Source organism: Neofelis nebulosa, chromosome 12, assembly GCF_028018385.1.
Source record: "Neofelis nebulosa isolate mNeoNeb1 chromosome 12, mNeoNeb1.pri, whole genome shotgun sequence".
Lineage (NCBI taxonomy): Eukaryota > Metazoa > Chordata > Mammalia > Carnivora > Felidae > Neofelis > Neofelis nebulosa.
The window spans coordinates 94,510,488-94,529,331 of NC_080793.1; the positions used below are offsets into that span (position 1 = coordinate 94,510,488).

Here is an 18,844-nt window from a genome sequence, read left to right on the forward strand (position 1 = left end):
GGGGACCTCCCCGTGCTGAGCCGTAGCACACCCCTGTGTGCGGGAGAGGGCGGTGGCCCCTTGGTCCCAGGTTTTGGGAGGACACAGAAGAGGCTGCTGTAGGTTCTGGGCGCAGGGCCGCACACACTTCCTGCTCTGGGGATGACCCCGGATGGGCTGCTCGGTTGTCAGTTTTCTGGGGCCCCTTTGGGGGCAGACATTGTGTTTCGGGGGCATTACTTGCTTGTCTGGGTTTTATAAGGCACGGGGGGCGGGGCGGGGCCGGCGGGAGGCGGCGGATGGGGCGGAGGGCACTAGGTGGGTGCGGGACGGGGGTGGGGGGGACGGGGCGGGGCGGACGGGGCAACGAAGGGCAGGTGGGGGGGGGCCTGTCAGGGAGGGGGGCGTGTCACAGCAGGCAGAGCGGCCTTGGCAGGAAGGGGGACAACTTTGTCCCCCTCAGAGGTACCGCCAGTGTGGATTCTGGCCGGGGACATCTTGGCGGCCGCAGGCTGGTCCCTACAGACGGTGGCTGTGGGGTAAGGCAGGCAGCAGAGAGCAGGACGCTCTCTGATGGCACACGCTTCATTCTCCCACAGCAGCTTCAGGTGAGGCTGGAGATGGCTCTATTCCCCAGGCCTGGTTTGGGCCCCCGGAGGCCCTTCCTTCCTGTTCCAGGAGGGCCCTCTGGCCCCCTCACGCCCAAGGCTGGGCCCCCTGGGACCAACCAGGAGTGCTGCACACAAGGCTTCCCACGAGTAGGCTGGGGGGCTGCGCTTTCCTGGGTTCAGCGCCTCCGTCCGCTCTGTGCACCCGTAAGCGGGCACCACACCCATTAGTCCACAGGGCCGGTGGGGCCAGGCCTAGCCTGGCAGTCCTGGGAGCCAGCAGGGCGGAGGCGGCCGTTTTTCCAGGATGGAATGTGCAGAATGTGGGGTGGGCGCCTGGCTCCTCCCCACAACCTGCCCTGACCCCACTCACCGTTTTGGGCTCTCAGTTTTCTCCCTCATAAAGTGGAGCCCTGGTGGGTGTGAGGGTGTTTGGTCAGGGAGCAGCCGTGCCTCTCCTCACAGCAGGTGTTCAGAACACCAGAACCCTTCAGGGACCACCCGGAGACCTGCCAGGACAGCCTGGAGCCCCCTGGCACCCTTGAGACTCCCCTGGGGACCACTGGGAGCCCCCTAGGGATCACAGCTGCATCATCTGGAGAAAGAGTGCTGACAGGTGGATACACCTGGACCCAACGCCTCTCGAGCACTGCCCACGTGGACTTGCACCTGGGGCACACAGACCTCCTTCCTGGGTGCACTAGGTGGCTGGGTGGGAACCAGGGTGCAGAGGGGGTAGAGTCCCACAGGGGGAGGCTGTGAAGGACTCAGGTGCTGTTCTGGGAGGCTTCATGACCCTTTTCTCCCCATGTCAGAGATCGGAGGTGACCACCAGCCGACCCTGCCCACCGGGAGCCCTGTGTGTGTGGGGGGGGTGCCTGAAAGGAACGGGCATTGGGGTCCATGACAGCCTCGGTTCCCAGCTGGGCCTCCTGGAAGGATCCGAAGGGGCTCACCTGCAGATACGTGCAAACAGCTCTGGGGGAGCCGAGCCCGCCCTCTCCCTGGATGCCTGGTGCCAGGACCGTCAGGCCCCAGGAGGTGTGGGAGCCACAGCTAGAGCACCTCAAGGCCTCAGCTGTGGGGTCTGGCATGAGCTGGGGCTTCAGGGGCTGATCCTGCCACCTCAGTGTCCCCCTGGGGGACAGGCATAGCTGCAAGTGGACCCAAATGCCCCTCTGCCAGTGTTCTGGGGCATGCTGTCCCCTCAGGTCTCATCGTGCCAATCTCTGCAATGGGACCAGACGCCCAAGGATAAGCTGGCTCTGTCCCTGAGTCCCGGAGACCACGGGGGAGGCAGCCACTGGGTCTCTCTGAGCCTCAGTTTCCTCCGTAAAACAAAGATCCCAGGCCCAAGGTGTTCAGGGGCCACACGGAAAGAACAGTGTCCCCAAGCCTTCACCAATCCTGTTGGCAGATACCAACTGAGCACCTGCTAGGAGGCAGGCACCTGCTAGGAGGCAGGCACCGTTGTGGGTGTACCGTGCTGCCCCGGGAGCTTCCGTGCTGGATGGAGAGACAGGTTAAAAAGGGCAAGAATCCAAGCAAAAAGTAGAGACCGGGCACAGGTACATCCAGCACGGTCTCAAAAGGGCCGACAGGGAGGTGGGAAGGAGGCGGGTACGTTCTAATAAAGGTCCAGGGCCGGAGCCGGGGGCACCTGGGTGTGGCACGAACAGGTGGACGACACCCAGCCAAGTCCCTACCTCACTGTGTGACCTCAGGCAAGTGTATTTCCCCCTCTGGGCCTGGTGAGGACACATGTTCCCATGGTGGGGTGGTCAGTGGGCCCTGGCACCCACAATGGGAGCCTGGGCTCCGACTGCTAGCTACCCTTCCTCCTGTGGACACCTGCTCAGGTAGACCCCTCACTCCAACCACAGCCCCTATGCGTGGCATCAGGCTAGGCAGGCAGGGACTGAGACCGTGTCCTGTACCGTCTGGCATTCCTCAGGACCCTCCGTGGGTACGCAGGAGAGTGTGCCCAGGCCTTGGGCTTCAGGGCAGGAGGGGCCCCTGGGGACAGACCTGCCTCCTGGGGCTGCTCACCGCCACCCACCTGTGACTTCAGACTGCGGTAGTTGCTAACTTTTATCAGGATGTTTCACAAGAACACTGGCGTTTCATCTCTTGAAATGCTGGGAGCTGCAGCCTCCAACTTGCCCATCACAGGGGTTTTCCTGGGGACCCACTGGGGACCCGGGGCCCTGTCTCTATCTGCGCCCCCACAACCCTGCTGCTGCCAGACAGCTCTATTCACACTCCCAGGCCCGCCCCGTGGCCCCCACCTCTCAGAGCAACACCGAGGGACACCTTGGGGAGACCAGGCCCTGCGGCCTCCAGCCTGCTCTGCTCCCCACCTGTGACCTGCTGGCCCCTCGTGGCCCTGCCCTAGGCTTGAGCGCTCTTCCTGCAACACCCGCCCTGGGGTGTCCTCCGCTCCTAATTCTGTTCCTCCCAAACCCCGAGGCACCATGTCTTGCGGCTGCTGGAGTCCTTCCCAGTGTCTCGTCCAAAATCCATGGGCCCCGGGGCTCTCTGATGGACTGCTGTGGAACATAACTCCCAGGGGACCCTCAAGGTTGCCCAGTGAGGAAAGGGCCCCCCACTGGGATCACTGTGGAAACCTGCGTGTGGGGACTCCAGGCTGGTGGGCAGGAGGAGAGGGCCCGGGTCTGCCCCGGCTCAGAGAACTCATGGGGGGCAGCTGTGAGGACCCCTCCTTGGGCACCTGTAGTGGGGGGGGGGCTAGTTTCCTCCCACCCCACGGAATGCTGCTATTCCCAGTGGGTCACTTCCGGCCACCCCCTGGGTCTGGGGTGATAGGACTCAGTTTCCTTAGCTGTCAAGTGGGCACATCCTGGAGAGAAGGGCCCAGTAGGTCCTGCGGACACAGTAGGTGCTCAGTCACCACACAGAGAGCAGAAGTCATGGGTGTGGGGGGAAGGGGACCAGGTGGGACCAGGGGGAGGGGCCGGCTGGGCCCCAGGCCCTACACTGCGCCACAGGGGTGGGCCCCATACCCCCCAGGCCTAGCTGTGCTGTCACCCTCTTTCCCCACCTGGCGCCCCTGCCCTGAGGCTGTGCCCACCTGCTGGCTGCCAGCATTTATTTCTGCAGACAAGCAGGTCCTGCTGCTGGCCGCACACACAACTCAGGCCTCTGCTGGCCTCCGCTGACTTTCTCAGGGAGGTCCTGCAGGGATGGCCCAGGCTGACCACCAGCCAGTCCGAATGGGGAGGTGGGCCTCGGGGCCCGGACAGGGTGGAGGAGGGGTGGAGTCCACCACCGGTCACAGTTCAGCTCACGGGTACAGACGGTGTGGATGGGGCAGGGGTGGGGCAGCAGGGAGGGAAGGCAGGACTACAGACCTCCACCAGGCCCCGGGTACCCCCAAGTCTCTCCTTCTGCCTTCCAGAGCTGGCGCCCCACACCAGACAGTCTGCCAGCATCCTCACTCCAGGCCACACAGCTGGGCCGAGGGCAGAACCAGGCTCTTTGCGGAGACATGCTGGGTGGGCAGCTGCCCCCTCTGGGCCTGTTTCCTCCACTTCTGAGAGGTCCCTTCAGGGTCAAGCGCCCTGTGACCTGTCCACCCCCAGCGGTCCGAGCCCTTTGCACCTGCACGCGGCCTCCGACGCCACCTCCCAGGTGACAACAGGCCCCACCGTGGTGGCTGCGGAGCGGGGACACCTGGCGGAGGCTCAGCTCACGGGGCCCCTGGGAAGGCCCGAGCCGGGTCTCCACGGGCAGCTGCGCTCAGGGCCTCCAGCCACCGCTGCTGCTGCTCTGCCGACGGGGTGCTCAGGTACAGGGCCTGCTGGGCCTGCTGTAGCCGCCACACATGCCCGGTGTCCAGAGTCTCCATGGGGTCCGGCACGCTCACTGTGCAGCCCGAGAGGGGGATGGTGCGTGGCAGCCGGCCAGCCTGCAGCAAAGGAGAGGTGGGTTGGCACCTGGGCCTCTGTGGTGCGGGCACCGCTGACCACTCCTTCCCACCGGCGGGCAGCAGAGGGGTGACTCAGAGCAGCCGGGGAAACAGAGGCCCCAGATCACACAAGTCCGAGCGGGGTTGGTCCCGGGCAGTGTGGCCCAGGCCCCTCTGGGCTGTGGGAACCGGACACGCCCCCCAGCACCACCCCAGGGGCGGGGGGGCGGGCACACACCTGGCTGCCTCCCTGCAGGTGCAGCACCAGCTCCAGGGGCTCCGACGTGGGGATGGTAGCCCACACCTCGCTCCAAGCGTCACCGCTGTCTGACACCCGCAGGTGACCACACAGCAGGCTGGGCTGGGCGTCCACAGCCGCCGCCTTCTGGAGACACAAAGGATGGGTCAAGCGCAGCCTCCCTGCAGGTGGCAGCCTCACGGGCGGGGGTGGGGGTAAAAGCGCCAGGCCTGGCCTTCTGGGAGCAGACTGGACAAGGTCCCGGGCTGGCCTGACCTACTCCAGGTCACCACAAGGCCTCTTGCTAGCAGGCTGGACCCTCTAGGAGAGTGAGGCCACCAGTGGGTCCAGGAAAGAAATACAGAGTAGGGAAAAACAGAACAGCAGGAACCAGGGTGTGGCTCACGGGGAAGGGCTGTGTTTCAGCTGAATGCACACACCATACACACACACACACACACACACACACACACTGAGCACACGCACACACCATGCACACACACACACACACCGTGTGCACATGAACACACACACTGAGCACACACAAACATACCATGCACATATCACATGCACACACCATGCACACACACACACCACGTGCACATGAACACACACACTGAGCACACGCACACACCGTGTGCACGTGAGCACACACTGAACACACACACACCCTCTGTCCCAGCCCAAGGGAAGCCAACAGCTCTGGGAGCATGGTCTACACCGTGCCAGGGACAGGGGCTCCTGTCCAGGATGTTCACTGGCCCCGCCCACCTCTGTGCTGTGCTTGGGGTCCTCGGGCACCGCCTCAGGGCTGGGGGTCTCAGGTGCTACCTGCTGGGTCAGGAAACACTCTCGGCAGACTCGGCTCTGCCTGCCATTCTCAGCCTTGAACTCGGAGCACTTCCCACAGATGACCTGTAAGGGAGAGGGCACCTGTGACCTCACCTTCCAGACAGAAGACTGTCCAGGAAGAGGCTGGAAGGGCCAAAGGGCCAGGAGAGACGCGGCATGTAGAGGGGAAGGGTTTCTCCGCAGGAGCCTCGTCAGAGGACAGGGACCCTGGTACGGGCCCCTGCCGGGCATCCAGGACTTGCCTCCTCACCTGGAGGGTCTAGGGGTCTGTGTGGAAGACTGGGAAGAGGTGTGTGTGCACGGAAGGAAGACTGGGAAGAGGCACAAAGCACATGGAAAGATGCTCAACATCACTTGTCATCAGGGGAATGCAAATCAAAGCCATGATGAGATGTCACCTCACATCAGTCAGAATGGCTATTATTCAGAACACAGAAGGTAAGTGTTGGTGAGGATGTGGAGGAACTGATGCCTTCAGCATTGTTGCTGTGAATGTAAAATGGTATGGGTACTGTGGAAAAGAAATATTTGGAGCCTCAAAAAAATTGAAAATGAAGTTACCCTATGACATAGCAATTTCCATGATTTCTACTAGATTTCTACTTCTGTTTCTAAGGATGGTTGAATAAGTGAATGGACGGATGGATGATGACCCATCCGCCTACCATCCACCCACTCATCCATCCATCCTCTATCCATCCATCCACCCATCTATCCACCCACACACTCACCTTCCATCCATTCATCCAGCTATCCAACCACTCACCATTCACCCACCCATCCATCCTCTATCTATCCACCCACCACTCATCCACCCATGTATCCACCCACCCAGGCACCCTCCATCCATTCATCCATCGATCTATCCACCCACCATCCACCCACCGTCCATCCATCCATCCTCTGTCCACTCACCCACCCATCATCCACCTGTCTGTTCACTTAAGGGCTCATCCATTTACCTCTCCTTCCCCCAGTGCCTCAAGGTTTCATGCAAGGGCATGACAGCGAACAGCAGACCAGGCACAGTCCGCTGGTATGTTCTGGAAAAAACAGTTCTAAGACAGCTCTGTGCTTAGACCCCTTGTTGACACACATTCCATGTTAACGACTTAACCTAGAAACACTTCATCAGGCATCCCTTCCAATGTTAAATTCAAAACCCCACCCTCAAGAGAAAGGGTCGTGGGGCTCTGCGAGGAGAAATGGAGACGGTGATCACTCAGGGTGCCGGCTGAAGGTGGCCTCACATTCCACAGGTCCACCCAACCGTCAGCACCCTTGGAGCACCCGGACCGAAGCGGCAGGAGGGAGCTCCCATCACGCCTGCACCCTGCACCTGCCTCCTCCCACCCCATCCCCTCCACCTCCTCACAGGGCATGAGGTCACCCTCATCCCCCAGCTCCCGGGACACCCAGCTCTGAGCTCTGTGGTTCCAAATCTGGCACTTTTTCAGCCACGACAGCGCTGGCCAGACGCGAGCGGACCAGAGAAAGGAGGGGAGCCCCTACTTGGGACGGGCCGTCGCCTGCCTGCTCCAGGGCACCACTCTGCGGGCGGGGAGGGGACGCTGCTCCCAGCCGCCGCTCAGACTCACCGCCCCGCACAGCTTGCACCGGTGCTTCCTCTTGGTGATGGAGTTGAAGGTCTCGCCGCAGCTCCTGCAGCCCTGCTTCTCCTTGTCGCGCCTGGTCTTAGCAGACCCTCTCCTCGGCTCGGGCTACGGGGGCGGGGCAAGGGCGCAGGGGCAGCTGGGTGAGCACGCGGGCAGCAGCGCACGCGCAAAGCGAAACGCTCGCGGCGCAGAAGACAGAGCAGAGCACGTCGCCTCTGCGCCCGCCCAGCTCCACTCCCCAGGCTGCCCTGGGGTCACTGTGGCCCACAGGAAGGGTGTAAGGGGTCTGGATCTCTGCTTGGATCGACTCGGCCTGCGTGGAGGCCAGTGACAACCTGCTGGGTCTGAGAAGACGGTGCCCAGCCGCCCAGGTGGGGAGGGGGTTCTGCCCGGCGTGGCCTGCATTGCCTGGCGCCCGTGCCACTGGCCTGAGGCTCAGGGGCACACAGGGCCCACCTGGGCACCAGGGAGGTGGGCGGCAACTGCACCCTCTCCGCCTCCACGAAGCCTCCACCAAGCGGTCTGGCCCTCCCGCCCAGGGGTTGCCAGGGGATCAACAGGAAGTCAGGAAACGAATGTGGTTTGTGTTCACAGAGGTTACACAGTTTTGGGACAAGTCACACGACACCATAAAGCGCTTTTCGTTGAAACAAGCTGTGTCGGGTCCGGAGGGCGAGGGCAGGGGTTTTCATTTTACTCTACTGCTTTAGTGATTGCAGACGAGGATTTTGTTGTCGAATGTATCCACTTTTCTTCCTAACTCTGATGTCGCCCAAAGCTAAGGAGGGGGCCCCTGTGTGAGAGGTGCAGTCAGACGACAAGTGGGGGCACTGTTGAAGGCTGCCCGGACACCGCTCAGGGAGAAGACCCGCGTGCAGGACGGCAAGCAGAAAGGTTATTTGTGAGTGGAGACAAGGCTGCAGGAAGCACGCCCGGGGGCTGCTACTGGCTGTTTGGGGCCAGGGTAACTTTCTAGCCCGAGTCTGACTGCAGTTGCTCAGTTGTTCACCAGAAACATCTTATAGAAGAGGAAGAAACCAGTAAACAAGCAGAATGCAAACCAGCCTCTGTGAGCAGCCCCCTCCCAGCCTCCCAGCCCCACCAGGTTCCGTCTGCACCACGGACAGCGGGGTCTGCGAGCTCGGCTCCCATCCCCTTGTCACCGTGACTTCAGTTGTGTCCAGGACCCCAGCACCCCCAAGGCAAAGGCTTTCTCACCAGCAGGAGGCAGGTGTGAGCAGGTGCACACTGTGCAGACAGCACAGCATGAGGCTTCGGTGGGGGCTCAGCAGGGCCACTTGGCTGAGCCTTGGTTTCCCCATCTGGGTAGGAGTTGTACAGCCCCCAGACCCTGCACTGCCCCTCATCAGCCACGAGACCATGAACGAATCATCTCTCTGAGCCTCAGGGTCCCCCATCTGTACAGTGGGGTTAGCAACGGCTCCTAAGCCCCATCATAGCAGGTAGATCCTGACTGACTTTGCCAACCCCCCTTCTATGTTCCCATTTCTCCCCACCTCACTCAGGGCTCCTTTCCTGGAGACTATCTCAGGACTGCTCAGGGCCAGATGTGGGAGGGACGGGGTCTGGGGTCGGGGGCACAGGGCAGGGAGAGGAAAGGGGAATGTGGTCATCCTTGAGGCATGCCATGGCCCAGAAGCCCCCACCCTGCCCTCCACCACCCCCCAGGGTGACCCACCAAGGGCCTACGAGGCACAAGCGGCCAGCAGAGAGCAGCAGGGCAGCTGGATGTGTGCGCTGGCCCAAGGCCAGAGCCACAAATCACAGCCGGGAGTCCGTGTGGGCTTCCAGGGTGTCCCAGGGGGTTGGGGCAGGAGGAGGGCCAGAGAGGGCTGGCCCGTAAAAGCTGGAGGCGAATGCTATGGGGCTGGAGCGCCTGGGCACCACCTGAAGGTCAGCGGAACCAAGGGCAGCTCCACAACAGGGAGGCTGGGGGCTGGGGCTGAGGGGAGCAGCCTTCTCTGGAGAGCATTCTGTAGCCCCACGCCAGCACCCTCGGTCTGGTCTTGATGCGGCTCGCCCCAGGCCGCGCAGCTCCCAACACCGACACTGACACTGACACTGACACTGAGGGGGTCAGGAACCCACCCACAAGGCCGGGGACTGGGTCTCCTTGGCTCACCAGGCTCCCTCTGTGGTCAGGTTATCAGACGAGTGGATGAGAGCAGTGCTCATCTGTTTGGATGCCGCGACACCTGAAAGGCCTGGGCCAAGTCCTCAGGCAGGTACAGAACTGTGGCACCCTCAAGGCTCCACCCAAAGCACCCCACATGCCACCATGGATGCGGGAGGGGGTCTCTGCCCAGGGCGCTGGGGTCTGATTCACTGGGTGTTTTTTGTCCCACAGCATAGAAGCAGGAGAAACATTCAGGCAAACGTTTGCCCCCAACAGGTGGCTGTGACAGGCAGCCCCTGAAAGAACCTCACACTTGCCCGAGGGTCCTGCAGGGCGTGGACATGGACCCTGCCCGGCCCCTCTGCTCCCCGTGGGCAGCTCTGTCCTATGAGCCCAGAGGTCGGGCTCGGGGTGGAAGGGCAGCGCCAGGTCGTGGTGGTGGTGGGGGCAGGGCCTTGCTTGGCAAGGAACTCCCTTAGAGGGTTCCACGTGTCCCCCCCATGCGTCTGGGCCCCAGGAAGCCTCTGTGAAGAGCCACGTGACTCTTGCAGAACACTGAGGGCTTCAGCTACTTGCGAAACTTCCTGGTTTGGGTTTAGCTTCTCTTAGGAAAAGCGGCTTGCAGAAACATCTGTCTGAGGACACCAGGGCTCAGGAAATGAGACCAGCACAGCATGCATGGGCTTAGCCATCCTCTCTAAATGTGCTAAGAGTAAGCTTACGTCTGTAGCAAGGGTCAGTCTTTCGGTGTCAGAATGAAAACTCATTTTTGAGCACCTTCCGTATAGGTGCCCAGAGGAGGTCTCAGTCAGGCCCTGTGCAGCCAGGGCTCTGCCCACACTGAGCTGCCCCAGGTCCAGAAACATCTCTGCTCATAGGACGCACCAGTGAGAAAAGCATGGAGCTGCCAGTCTGCTGCACTGTTTGTATGTCGTGGGCCCCGAGCAGGTGCAGAGGCCCAGGGGAGGGTCATGAGGGTGAAGCCAGACACAGGAAGTCCCTCAGGGAGTTCACGGGCGGTGACAAGACCATCCCTTCCCCACTGCCCATGCCCCTTTCAGGCTTCTTGACTCAATTACTCTAATTGCTGGGGACTGCGTCTGTTCCCCAGCGCCATGAGGCAGCTGTACCACTTGAATAAGGGGGTTCCTCCTGTCACCTGGCCCCTGCACCCCTCATGACCCGCAAATGCCCCCTCCTTCCCTGGGGGCCCAGGAGCTTCTCAAGGTTTTCCCAGCGCCTGGTACCCGAGGACACAGGCTGGGGGCCCAGATTCCACGCTCCTAAGCAGCAGGAGGCTGCAGTGTCCAGGTGCACCTGCCCCTCCCAGCAAAGGCCACGATGGGAGGAGGGGACTAATGTATTCTTACTAAAAATTCAGGCCATGACAGGAACCTTGCTCCCTGTGGCCAAGGAGCCAACTGCCATCTCTCCAAAGTTTCTTCAGATCCCTCTTCCCAACTCGAGGAAGGAGCCAGAAGCCAGGCCTGCCCCCCAAGCCTCTCTCCAAAATGGGGCCGCCCAGAACAACAACCAATCCACAAGGGCCACACAGCCTCACTGGGCGAGCTCTGGGCTTCAACGTTGAATTAGGGAGACTCAATAGCAATTTAAGGCAGCACCTGGTGGGGGGATGTGAGCCTGGAAGGTGAGGGCGTGGGAGAGGAGCGGAGAGGCTGGCAGGTCACAGAATGTGATGTGGGGGACTCAGGAGCAAACCCTCGGGCAGCCAGCCCAAGTGTGGGCCTCCAGCCCTTCCCCACCAGCCTGCCCAGGAGTGTCCCCTCCAGCACACAGGTGCAACACTCCCCTGGTGTCTCGGGTCACAGCTGTCATCAGGGTTCACGACTGGTCGGCCAGTGGTCAACAACCACACTCACAAAGTGCCAGGCACACACACTCACCCTCCTACCTAACCCCCCAACCAGCCAGAGGAGAGGAGGCCTGTCCCTGTCCGTGGGTGGGGACAGGGACACAGGCTACCTCGCTCCTTCCCTGCCTGCCTGGCCCCAGGTGGCAAGAAGGTGAGCAGGCTTGGAGTGGGGGTCTCAGGCACCACTGTCTTCCTGGGCCTGCAGGGAGGACCTCCCTCCATCCTCCTGGGCCCAACAGATGGGTCAGACACCGCCTCTGAGGAGCCTTCCCTGAAAGCACCCCTGCCTGTCCTCCCGAGCCCTGGGGCCAGGGGGCTGACATTTCCCTTTTGGATGACCCAGCGGCCTGAAGGTCAGGCACCGCCCTGAGTCACTTTTCACAGGAGGTAAAGAGCCCAGCTGTGTGACCTCTACCCAACCCAGGCAATGGACACATGGGTCCTGGCAGGCTCCCCCGAGTCCTCTCCCAGCAGGGCCAGAGGCTGTCACTGAGGGGACTCAGGTCAAATGTGGTGGCATCCTGGTCCCAGCTCACCCTCCACTTTCCACCCCTGCCGAAGCTGGAGGGGTCACTCACCCCCGTGGTACCCCCTCCACCGCCGGCTGCCACAGCAGGGTCCTCAGAGCTGGCATTCACCACCTGGAAGGGACAAAGACAGTCAGCATGAGTGCAGGTTCCACGGCCCTGTGCTGACATCCAGTGTAGCCGTAACCCTACCCCTTCTGCCTGACCACAGAGGCAGGAAGAGTCTACTGGGGCCCAGTGTTTGCTGGGACTTTGGGGAACCGCTCCTCCCGGGCCTAGTGTGGGACACTCCTGCAGAGTCTGTGCCCCACCGTGTAGGGTAGGGGAGAGGGCCTGGCTCTTCCTGCCCCTCTGTAGCCGCAGGGATGGTTCGGAGTCCAGGCTGCCTCTGCTGAAGGTGGCCTGAGATGGATGCAAAGTTTTCTTTCAAAATGTGTTCACGAAGCAGAAAAAAAAAGAACAGATATGATGCAAATATTAAGTGGTCGGACAGGCAGACCCAGTGAGGCTGTGGGAGGGCCAGCCGGGCCTGGTGATGGGGACACGGGGACACGAGGCTGTGGGGCCAGGCTGGGCCGGGCTTCCCTTGGTTTCAAGGGTGCCTCTGCTGGGGGGTGGGAGGGAGGGACCCGTCCTCTGAAGGCACTCATGACTGTGCCCACAGGAGGTGGTCCCTAATGGGTGGCTGCGGTTGACATCCCCCACATCTGGCCCTGGGCAGGGCCCTGCCTCCTGCGTGTGGGGACAAGCGAGCTCCTCATGCACAGCGTCACCCAGGCCCATTCTTCCTTCCTGCCCAGCTAAGCACTGACCCACCTCGTTGAGCCCCATGGCCCCTGTGTCAGTACTCAGTAAGGGACAGGCAGTGAGTGCATGTCACCCATACGCTGGCCCCTGGTCCTTCCCGGGGTGCCAGCCCTCTTGCATCAGGCCTAGCGCCCACCCCTCAGGGTCCCTGCCATGCCTCCAGGGCGCTGGTGCTCACAGGGGACTCTGGGGCGAGAGAGGGGTCCTCATCCTGGCCGAAGGAGCCGCTGAAGGCCTTGAAGGTCTGGCTGTTCTGCCTGTGCCTCTCAATGGTGGCCTCAATGACCTGAGATGAAACCACAGAGAACCAGGGCCCTCAGTGAGCACATCCAGGAGGGCAGGGGCCAGTACACCTCTGTCCTCACGGATGGATCCCATGGCCACGCACGTCCCTCTGACCCACGACCCGACACAAGTCACCCATGGCCAACCAAGTCTCTACTCCCCATCCACAGGTCCCAGGCCCACCCTGCACGCCAGGTGCCACCCCCCCCCCTGCCCCCCGCCAGCATCTAGGCTGCCACAGATGCTTCCCGGACATTCTGTATGGACTTGCAGACACACGTCCATTTCCCACAGCAGCATTCCCACCTTGTTTCTGTTTGAATTTCCTTTTTCTCTCCTTGCCCAGATTTCTGTTCTAAGAATTCTGGAAGCCACAGGCCTTCTGGGTCAGCGCTACACTGGGCTACCTTCCTCAGCTCCTGCTCTGACCTTTGCCCTCATGGCTTTAGTCTCTGTCCCCCTTGTCCCCACCGTGGCTGATCCAAGCTAAGTCTGCTCTGGCTGCCCCAGAACACTGGCCACCTCCCCATTCCATGTGACCTGCTGCTCGTACTGGCTGGCCGTGGGCTCCCCTTGGGCCCACCAGACAGCAGAGATCCACGTGCCCACCTGCCCACCTCCAGGCCTTCCGTGTTTATTTGTTCACTATGGTGCCAAACACATGAGCCGATTGAAAGACTTGTGGCATCTGAAGGGACTTAATGAGGGTCACGTCATCACTGCGAGGGGCACATGGGTGGGCAATGCCTGGGCCACTCTATCCCTTGTTGCAACATGAAATGGCCACACTGCCCAAGAATTTGGTCAATTACTTTAAAATTTTAAAAGCTTCACCTGAATCCATTCTTTTTTCTCTTCTTCCGTCCTATAAAAACAAAAGCAGTATTTTATCAACCCGGTCTTAGACACCATTAATCACCAGACTCCTGTCAGTCCCGCAGCACATGCCCCAGCTGCTCACAGCCTCCAAGTGCAGCTCAAGGGCTGGAGGACCGTCCCCAAGTGCTCTGGCACACTGTGGGCAGGTGCAGTCATGTGAGACCAGCTGGAGTCAGGGTGTGCAGGTCGGGTAGGTGTGTCCAGGTGGGACAGGTGCAGTCACATGAGACCAGCTGGAGTCAAGTGTGTCCAGGTTGGGGGGGGGGGGGCAGGTGTGTCCAGGTGGGGCAGGGGTGGCCAGGTGCAGGCAGGGGTGGCCAGGTGGGGCAGGAGTGGCCAGGTGCAGGCAGGGGTGGCCAGGTGGGGCAGGGGTGGCCAGGTGGAGTCAAATGTGTCAGGAGGAGTCAGCTGTGCCCAGGTATGTCTAGGTGGAGTCAGGTGTGGCCACATAGGGTCAGATGTGTCTAGACAGGATCACATATGGCCAGGTGTGGTATGCAGATCCCCCTGCAGTGAATGTAAATCAACGCCTCCCTGGACCACAACAGTTGTTACAAAGATCTCACGTTGCTCATGGAAACGAGAGGTGGGATCTCCTGTATGCTCCTGCCCCTCAGAGCACAAGCCTGGCATCAGTTACAGGGTAGTGTGACAACAGCCACCAAAGCCTAAAGCAGATGTGCTACTGTCTGACCAATGAATTCTACTTCAGGAAACTTCCTGAAAGACAGGCTGACAAACACACACAGAGCTGGCACAAGGACGCTGCTTCTAGCACTTTCTACAGTATCAAGATGCAGGAAGAGCCTAGGTGCCTGTCAGCAGGAGCTGGCCACTGCCCATAACAGAGAATTATGCTGCTTATGGAAACGGGCTTCGGATATGAAATGATTTCTTACAGCAAGGGGCAGAACGGGCTATATAATAAATAACCATGTGTGATTTTAAAACTCAGTACACGTTCATACCCCCAGAAGTTCCGGAAAGACACCTCCAAGATGATTAAGAGTGTCTGCTGGGGTGCAGAAGAGGAGGAAGACAGCAGCTCAATTTTCACCAACTTCCTCTTAGAGCTGTTACATTTTAAACCACAAATAAGTGAATAACATAAGCCAAAAACAACACGTCACAAGGTTATCCCGTTCAGAAAAAGAAAGCTGTCTGCTAAAATCTCAGGTCAAAGCTGTTCCCACAGCAGCAGAGGCTGGGACAGCCACCCTTACCGAGTCTGCAGCTCCAGGGACCGCTTCCTTCCCATTATGACGAAAGTGTGGGGTACGTTTGGCTTGACGATATCCTGCACCTAGAGACACAGGGCCAAGGGCAAAACAAAACCACTGGTTACTTAGCAGGCCCTGAGCAGCAGGCTCATGCTCTCAGACTGGGGGTCTTTCCTGAGAGGGGGCAGAGGTGACCTAGTGGGTGGGACACTAGGGGAGCTGGTCCGTGCAGGAGGGCGGACCACTGTCCTGCCCAGACAGGGCTAGGACCTCTCGTCTCCTGTGCTTGGAACTGTGCCGGCCAAGCCCTCCTGTCTGTGGGGCTTCCCAGGAAGTCAGCCACCAGCCCCTGATGAGGGGAACCTTTCCCCACCAAAGCACCTGCAGGCACCGCCCCTGGGAGAAGAATGGGAATCTCAGAAGGAGCCGGAGGATCTCTACCACTCTGCCAGCCCCCGTGATGGGAAGTCACCCTCATCCCTCTGATACCCCACCCCTAACTAAGACCCTCGGGCCCACCAGAGTTAGAACTACAACCCAGCTGTAGGGAAATACGGGCCTAACCAGAATCTGGGGTTGGGCCTCATAGCAAGAATTTCCCAAATGCTCCAAGGTTGACAACTTCAGCGTTAACATGTCTAGTTAATTATATGCCACTGATTCCTTACACAGAAACATTACAAAATGAGTTCTTGTAAAAAGGAGAAAAATGTGGTTTTTTTCTGTAGTTTTTACTTTTAACTCTTTTTCTTAAGCCTGGATTCAAAGAATTCTAAGAGGTATATTTTCTTGAATCATTAAGGCAAACCTTCACCTCATGAAACTGATTAAGCACTTGATTTAGTCAGGGGTGCCTGGTGGCTCAGTTGGCCAAGCATCCGACTCCTGGGTTCAGCTCCGGTCATGATTTCATGGTTCATGGGATCGAGCCTGGGCGTGGAGCCTGCTTGGGATTCTGTCTCTCCCTCTCTCTCAAAATAAGTAAATAGCTTAAAAAAAATTCTTTTGGGGCTCCTGGGTGGCTCAGTCGGTTGGGCGTCCGACTTCGGCTCAGGTCATGATCTCGTGGTCCGTGGGTTTGAGCCCCGCGTCAGGCTCTGTGCTGACAGCTCGGAGCCTGGAGCCTGTTTCGGATTCCGTGTCTCCCTCTTTCTCTGACCCTCCCCTGTTCATGCTCTCTGTCTCAAAAATAAATAAATGTTAAAAAATAAAAATAAAAAAAATTCTTTTGATTTAGTATTTTCAGAGCGCTGGTTAATTCAGAGCCCTCCCCCACAGGAAAGGGCACTGGTTCCAGCCCCTGTGGCTCCTGTGCCAGGACACAGAGGGGCTCGGGGAGCACAGTACAGCAAGCACAACAGGTCGTCTGGACCTTGGGCCTTCAGAACCTCATGTGGATTCCAAGACTGTGCAGGAGAGGAGACAGTATGGGACCAGGGAACCAGGGGACCAGGGACCAAGCAGGGAGAGCACCCTGTCCACGTTCTCCCCAAGCTTCACCTTCGGGTCCCTAAATGGGCCTTGAGCATCAACCTCACAGGGACAGAGGTGGCCCAGGTTCTGGTGCTGTCCTTCATCCTGCAAACAGACCAGCAGCACCCTAGCAGGCAGGCCAAGTACAGAGACAGGGATCCTGCCCACACTGCCAGGCTGAGTGGCCCCCAGAAATGTTTAGGCCATACCTGGAGCACAGAGAAGCTCAAGGAGTGGGTGAGGGACCAGGTGCACAGTGGTGACGCTCCAGCAGAGCTTGGTGTCCCCGCCCCCCTGTCCCATGTCCTGCCAGGGAAGCAGGTGAGAGGGAGGGGCTCACCCACCTGGAGGTCCGAAATGTCCATTTTCTCCCGGACACTGAACTTCTGGCCCATGAGCCGCAGCTTGGGCACACAGTAAAGGATCATGCTGTTGAACTGCAACAGGGACAGGCACCGGGTGAGGGGTGCCTGTACCCCCACAAAGGAGGCACTACAGAGAGGTGGCTTGGCAAGGCCCTGCGGCTGGGGTGGGCGTGGCTCCGTGGAGGGTAGGGCGGGGAGCATGGTGGGTGGGACGTGCTCTTTGGCCGAGGGGGCGGGGAGGGCGTGCTAGGGAGGGCGTGGCTCTAGGAAGGGCGTGCTAGGAAGGGCGGGGCCAGGGGCGTGAACCCGCGGCGGGCGTGGCTTCATGCCGGGGGGCGGGGCTCTTGGTCAGGATGGGGTTCTGTGGTGGGGGGCGTGACAGGCAGGGGGTGGCCCTGTGGAGAGGGCGGGAAGGGGCGTGGTTCTATGATGGCGGGTGTGGCTCTCTGTGGGGCAGAACGCGGTTCTGTGGTGGGGGCGGGGCTCTGTGGCAGGGGCGTGGCTCCGTGGGCTGCAGTGCTGGGTGCGAGCAAGGCGGGCAGAGCCGGAGCGTGCCAGGTATAGCGTGAGCCTGCGACAGATGTGGCTCTATGGCTGGGGGCCTGGCGGGGGCGTGGTGATTATGGCATGGCTCCGTGGCTAGGTTCTGTCCGGCAGTTTGGGGTTCTGTGGCGGGGGGGTGTGGCTTTGTAGCAGTGGCTCTGTGGCAGGGGCTCTGCGGCGGGCTGGGCTGGGCTCTGTCGGTCAAGTTGGGGGTTCTGCGGCAGGGGAAGGGGGGCGCCCCGGGGCGGGAAGGGCAGGGGCGTGGTTCCCTGTGGGGTTGGGCGGGGCTCTGCTGCAAGGTGCGGCCGGTAGGCGGGGCTCCGTGGTGGGGGCGGGGCTCCGTGGTGGGGGCGGGGCTCCTGGGAGGGCTGGGCGGAGCTCTGCAGCAGGGAGCTGGGCTGGGCGGGGCTCTGTCGGTCTGGTTGGGGTTCTGCGGCGGAGGCGTGTCGAGAAGGGGCGTGGCTCTATGGCTGGGGCGTGGCGGGAAGGGCGTGCCTCTGCGGCCGGGGCGTGGTGGGGGCGGGGCTCTGTGGCAGGTAGCTCGGCTGGGAGGGGCCTCACCAGGAAGAGGTGGCGGTCCTGGGCAGTGCCGTTCTTGGCAGACAGCTTTAGGATGTGGCCCTCCTTGATGAGCTCGTTGGCGGGGTTGACGATGTCCTCCTCGCCACCAAGTCGCTCATACACCTCCAACAGCTTGTGCATTTTCTCCTGTGACAGACACAGGGCTTAGGCCGCCACATGGGCACAGGGACCAAAGGGCCCGTGGTGGCCACCCTGCAGGTGCGGCCCAGAACCAAGATGGGGCAGCAAGCATGCCGATGAAGAGGTGGGAGGGACACGCCAGGTGCCACTCAGGCTGGGCGTTAAAGAATGAAATGAAGTCGCCCCGCAGAGAACGACAAATAACAGCCACTAACACCACTGCGATGGGCCAGGCTGGGCTCCTCAATTCCAGCACGGACCCTATGACGTAGGTGTCATTTTATCCCAGTTTAGACAAGGAAACTGAGGCATGGAGAAGTCAAGTGAGTTTCTGAAGGTGTTTCTGCTAGAGAACAGGGACTGGCCCTCTCATGACCTCTACGCTGCAAACCCGGTCCCTCTGTGGTCAGAGGAGGTATTTCTGGTGGCTGCAGCTTTTGCCCTGGACCGTCATCACTGCCTGTGGTGACCTTGCCTGGTTTCCTGTTCCTCTCAGACCATGTGGCCCAGGGCCGTCAAGACGCCAGACCTCTGCGGGCTGGAGGTCATCTTCGTCTGGCCTCAAGACTGCTTGGGTGGTCACATGGCCATGCGGGTTGTGATAGGAAAGGGTTGGCAACCTGTGGCCCCAGCTCTGAGCCGAGAGGCCATGGGCCCTGCCCTGCGCTGCCAGCACCAGGGCTAGAGCTGGGACCAAAGGAATGAATGCAGCAGAAGGCAGAGCTGAGCCTGCAGGAACCTCAACTCAGTGACACAGAGCCTGGACCTGCCAGGCCACAGCAACGGCTGCCCGGAGACCTGGCCAACCTCAG

At 60.6% G+C, this 18,844-nt stretch overlaps 1 protein-coding gene across 4 annotated transcripts in view; it reads right to left on the reverse strand.

Moving 5' to 3' along the window:
- Window positions 1–3,682: 3,682 nt before the first annotated feature.
- FGD3 (FYVE, RhoGEF and PH domain containing 3) overlaps window positions 3,683–18,844 on the reverse strand; it is a 52,892-nt gene continuing 37,730 nt past the window's right edge. For 3 of the 4 annotated variants that reach the window (XM_058695959.1, XM_058695958.1, XM_058695960.1), the window contains exons 9-18: window positions 17,892–18,038; window positions 16,767–16,859; window positions 14,953–15,032; window positions 13,685–13,715; window positions 12,744–12,851; window positions 11,810–11,872; window positions 7,204–7,326; window positions 5,525–5,668; window positions 4,754–4,900; window positions 3,683–4,515 (exon numbers count right to left, since the gene is read on the reverse strand). In XM_058695959.1, coding sequence (XP_058551942.1) covers window positions 4,297–4,515; window positions 4,754–4,900; window positions 5,525–5,668; window positions 7,204–7,326; window positions 11,810–11,872; window positions 12,744–12,851; window positions 13,685–13,715; window positions 14,953–15,032; window positions 16,767–16,859; window positions 17,892–18,038 — 1,155 coding nt within the window. In that variant the 3' untranslated portion in view covers window positions 3,683–4,296. The remainder of the gene's footprint in view (window positions 4,516–4,753; window positions 4,901–5,524; window positions 5,669–7,203; window positions 7,327–11,809; window positions 11,873–12,743; window positions 12,852–13,684; window positions 13,716–14,952; window positions 15,033–16,766; window positions 16,860–17,891; window positions 18,039–18,844) is intronic. The other variant, XM_058695961.1, reaches the window with a different exon arrangement.